Source organism: Borostomias antarcticus (assembly GCF_949987555.1).
Source record: "Borostomias antarcticus genome assembly, chromosome: 18".
NCBI classification, from domain to species: domain Eukaryota; kingdom Metazoa; phylum Chordata; class Actinopteri; order Stomiiformes; family Stomiidae; genus Borostomias; species Borostomias antarcticus.
In genome coordinates this window covers 17,609,789-17,614,788 of record NC_140251.1, presented here as the reverse complement: position 1 = coordinate 17,614,788, position 5,000 = coordinate 17,609,789, and the positions used below count along the sequence as shown (strand labels likewise).

At 50.9% G+C, this 5,000-nt stretch overlaps 1 protein-coding gene across 3 annotated transcripts in view; it reads right to left on the bottom strand.

The window, feature by feature from the left end:
• The window catches only part of agbl1 (AGBL carboxypeptidase 1), a 224,354-nt gene that overhangs the window by 147,455 nt on the left and 71,899 nt on the right, over positions 1-5,000 (bottom strand). For all 3 annotated transcript variants that reach the window (XM_084453042.1, XM_084453041.1, XM_084453043.1), the window contains 2 exons: positions 4,500-4,593; positions 416-453 (listed from right to left, as the gene is read on the bottom strand). In XM_084453042.1, coding sequence (XP_084309168.1) covers positions 416-453; positions 4,500-4,593 — 132 coding nt within the window. The remainder of the gene's footprint in view (positions 1-415; positions 454-4,499; positions 4,594-5,000) is intronic.

Here is a 5,000-nt window from a genome sequence, read left to right as displayed (position 1 = left end):
CCCCACACAGATAGCAAGCGGATCTGGGCCATATATGGGCCGGAACTAAGCCACAAGTGCCAGATCTGGCCTGTATATGGCCCTGATGGGATTGCTGTCTGGGCCTCATCAGAGAGTCATGACTGCTATCGCTCTGCCGCTACAGATCAACCCCAGGGGGAAGCAGCTGTAACCAGCAGTGTGTCTGAGTCTGTGCTACTATCTAGGTCCAGTACACATGTGGTACTAGGATGTTTCTGGTTCAACGACCTCGATGGAGTGATAAGGAACCTTGGCTTGCGTTAGCTCCCCGGGCTTAAGCTCATGCCGGCACTCGAGTCAGGGATGAATCCCTCCACGGCCGTGCGAGCACGGATGTTACCCTGTTGCACTGTGGGAAAACCCAGAGAACGTGAGCGAAGGCGGACATACTTACTTGAACACAGCAGCGCTGCCAAAGCATCGATCGCTGCCCTGCAAAAAGAGAGAGAGAGAGAGAGAGAAGAGAGAGAGAGAAGAGAGCGGGAGAGAGAGAGGAGAGGGAGAGAGAGAGGAGAGGGAGAGAGAGGGAGAGGGAGAGGGGGGGGTGAGAGAGATGGGGAGAGTAGTTACTCTACAATGACAGAATTCAACACAGAGAGACAAGCGATTGCATGGTTTCTCTATTTCTGAACATGGGAAGCGTTCCAAACCAACACTCAGCACATCCCATCTCCCAGGAGCCTCAGCAGGCTGCTGCTCTACAGAACAATATGTAGAAACCTCTGTCCCTGCATTCACAAAACATTTATTACAAGTAACAAAAGTGCTGAATCAGGCAAGTATACAAACTAGCCAACACGGGTGTGTATGTGTATGCGTGTGTGTGTGTGTGTGTGTGTGTGTGTGTGTGCATGCATGTGTGTGTGTGTGTAGCTACTAAGATAAATAATTTGTTTTTCAGAACCCACCCATAAATCCTACTGTACTGTAGTTTGAAGCGTTGAGTTGAGATGATTAAGTGTATTAGTGTGATACTCAGCTGGGCATACACACATTGAAACATACACACGGCTAAACACAACTTTGGAAAACAATGCATCCAAATTTGTCATTGGCTGATCGTCAAGATTTGTTTTAATTTAAAGCTCTGTGTTTGTGTGTGTGTGTGTGTGTGTGTGTGTGTGTGTGTTTGTCTGTATGCCTGTGTGTGTGTGTGTGTGTGTGTGTCTGTATGCCTGTGTGTGTGTGTGTGTGTGTGTGTTTGTCTGTATGCCTGTGTGTGTGTGTGTGTGTGTGTCTGAATGCCTGTGTGTGTGTGTGTGTGTGTGTGTGTGTGTGTGTGTGTGTGTGTGTGTGTGTCAGATCTCAGAGCTCCATTATCGTAAAAAAATAGGATTCCTTTCAGCCTGTTTGTGCAGAGGTCACAGTCTTTTTAGTTGTTGTTGTTGTTGTTGGGGATAAAGCACAAGGCATGGATGGATCAATGTTGCTCACCCACACACACACACACACACACACACACACACACACACACACACACACACCCCGTACGGCTGCAGATGATGAGCTCCACTAGAGGGGTATGGAGAGACTCATGATAATGATCTTGTGAGGAGGGATCGTTCATCCTTGAACAGCCTGGGGCTCGTAGCAGAGCTCTGCATCATCCTGGCCTCCGCATCCACAGGGCTCTGGGGCCCCGGGGGGCCACTCTGCACAGAGATACCGTGGCCCCGGCGAGAGCAGCGCCGAACGGCTGGTCTCTCCACATACTGAGGCGGGTAGAAGCGTGGGCCGTGGGACTCTGTGAGCTGTGTGCCGCGCCCGGCTTTTCAACACGCGCTGTGGACTCTCTCATGGCACGCCGGCGCTGATATGGAGCCCGTCCAGGTTCCCAGCAGCCTCTCTGTCTGTGGAACGCAGGTCAGCCCGCTATCTATGAACTGCCTGAACCACAACCTTTAATAAGATATGAAGGAAATGTTTCAGTCTTGTAGGGAGATGCAGGTACTGTGTATGTGTGTGTGCGCGCGCGTGTGTGCGCGCCTGTGTGCGTTTGTGCATATGTCGGTGTGTGTGTGCATGCCGTGCACGCGTGCGTGTGTGTGTGGACCAGTAAAGATCACAATGACGGAGGCAAGGAGGAGAGGGGAAGAGAGAGGGGCAGACAGTGATGGTGGTAAGAGGGGCAGACAGTGATGGTGGTGAGGGGGGCACAGTGATGGTGGTGAGGGGGGCAGACAGTGATGGTGGTGAGGGGGGCACAGTGATGGTGGTGAGGGGGGCACAGTGATGGTGGTGAGGGGGGCACAGTGATGGTGGTGAGGGGGGCACAGTGATGGTGGTGAGGGGGGCACAGTGATGGTGGTGAGGGGGGCACAGTGATGGTGGTGAGGGGGGCACAGTGATGGTGGTGAGGGGGGCACAGTGATGGTGGTGAGGGGGGCACAGTGAGACCATCACCACAACACTCTCTAGTATGTATGAGTGGCAGCCAGCCAGGCCGTGGGAACAGCAGTCTGTCCTTCATCTGCCACCACCCTGCCCTGCTCTGTGTGTGTGTGTGTGTGTGTGTGTGTGTGTGTGTGTGTGTGCGTGTGTGTGTGTGTGTGTGCGTGTGTGTACAGTACGTGCTTGTGGAAAGGATATAGGGGGTTGAGTGTGTGTGAGTGTGTGTGAGTGTGTGTGTGTTTATGTGTGTGTGTGCGTACATGTGCGCGTGTGTACAGTACGTGCTTGTGGAAAGGATATAGTGGGTTGAGTGAGTGTGTGTGTGTGTGCGTGCAAATGTCTTCTGCATGTGTTTTCAAGCCTGTATATCCACTCATACTATCAAAGTGCTTCAGCGACGCCTAATCACCAGCCCCCCCCCCCCCCCCCCCCCCCCCCCCCCCACTGCCGCAGGTACTGTAACAACCGGCTCCCTCCACACAGGAAGGAACACCAACGTCTGGACCCCCCACGGTGCATCAGTCCCGTTAAATATGACTAACCTACTTCCCTTCAAAAGAGCTGGAAGGGAAGTAAGTGAGAATGACTGCAGCCTCAGCAATCTCCCTCCCCAAGGCTCTCTTCCTCAGCACCGCCCCCCGGACCACCCGCCAAACTCACCTGATATGCAAATCCTTGGAAAGTAAAGTTCAGGGTTCTCCGAAAAGAGCCAAACACGTGTTTTTTTATAAGATGGCTGAGGGAAACTCGGTAAACAACATCACAACTGCAGTTCTGGCTCTAATCATCTGGAGTTTTCTGTGGAGGCAGTGCTCTATCAGTAGCCATGTTTCCATCCACAACTAATTAAGTTATATCGAATTAAAAATGCCTTATGGAAACAGTAAAATTCGATTAAAAGTCATGAAAATCGACAAAAGGTTTGTACTGTCGATCTCATCGGATTTTCTCTTGTTCGATAAAAGTATTTTGTGATAAATGCTTAATCCGATTTAAAGCTCTAGATGGAAACGCACGTTCACCGGCTTTATTCGCATTCATATTTTTAGCGATCCTCACACAATTCGATTGACAAGTGGATGGAAACATGGCTTGTGAGAAGACGTCTGTGCTATGGAACTGCGCGTAGAGGCGCGTTCGTGCGGTATCGTTTCCAACTGGGAGTTTTCACCTGAACTTCCAACTGGGAGGTTTCACCTGAACTTCCAACTGGGAGGTTTCACCTGAACTTCCAACTGGGAGGTTTCACCTGAACGACCCACGAAGTCGGAGATACAAATCGGGAACTGAGAGAAAATGCTGATACCTGATTGGCTGAATCCAGACGTCGGAGTGTCTGAGGAGCTCACGATCTCACCGACAGCTCAGGCGACGCTAGGCTAGGAGGGCGGGGGAAAGCCGCTCTCCCGGATTACACCCATGAAACCTCGCCTAATCTGAGAGTGCACACCTTAATTTGGGTTCATCCTTTGTCCAGGACTATAGGCTCAGTCGGTGTGCAAGACACTGACTGACGGCCTCCAGTTTTATGAGGGCGTGCAGGTCCTCGGAGTGAACTCAGCCTGTCCTAACAGAGTGATGACAGACTGAGGGGATTAATAGTGCTATCCGGTGTGATGGGGCCAGCAAATAAAACCTACTAGCCTATAGCCTATAGGCTACTGGTTTCAAGGCGACATACTATAAAAAGTTCTAATAAGACACATTTGCAGCTCAGGGGGTCTCCTTGCTGGATGCGTTTCACTGCCAGTCAGTCTTGCATCACAGCGCACTGGAGGAGCCGACTGTCCCTCTCCCACGACGGGAATTTACAAGGGTCAGCGCCGCGCTTCCACACGGGCGGCGCAGAATCAACCGTCCGCGATCGCAACAAGGAACAATTAAGCTCGCTCCCGCCGAAAATGAAGTTCAAAGGCCCGGCTGTAAATCTCCCGCGACCGAGAGAGGCGGTCGATCCGCGCACGCCGCAGGCTGGGTTCGCTCGCAGGGAGAGGCGATCCGTGCGGGTTATGCGCGGCCTCCGGGCTATGCGGCCGTGGGTATACTGTAGAAGAGTGTGACAGATGATAAGGAGATATGATACTCACTTGACGGTGCGTATGTGCCTGGTGGTGTGAGGCGAGATGAGACGGAATACCACGTCCAGACCCCGGTTCTCCCCCAGCAGGGTAGCGGTGGTCACTGTAAATAAACACGCATGTCAACTTTGACATTGGGGCGCGGGATCGTCTTCCCCAGAACCCTTTGAGAGAAGAGCTGCTCGTTATTCAGACGCCCACATGTGCTGAAGATGGACTGTAATAGGAAAAATAGCAAATTAAATTTGAAATAAGTTATACCATTACATTTTAGAATTTGTTATATTTTATGTTAGACTAACATTATACTGTACTTCCAGAGCATGGTATTCTGAGTATTATAGTAAAAATTGCTCTTATTTGAAACCCAGGCCTCTAATCTTACAGTGTGTATATGATAACATCCATGAGTTCTACTGTATGCACTACAGTGCATGTTGTGTGCAAAAGCTACAGAATATCAGCTATGTGTGCAACATCAAGACAATAATTCACATGATATGCCTGTCA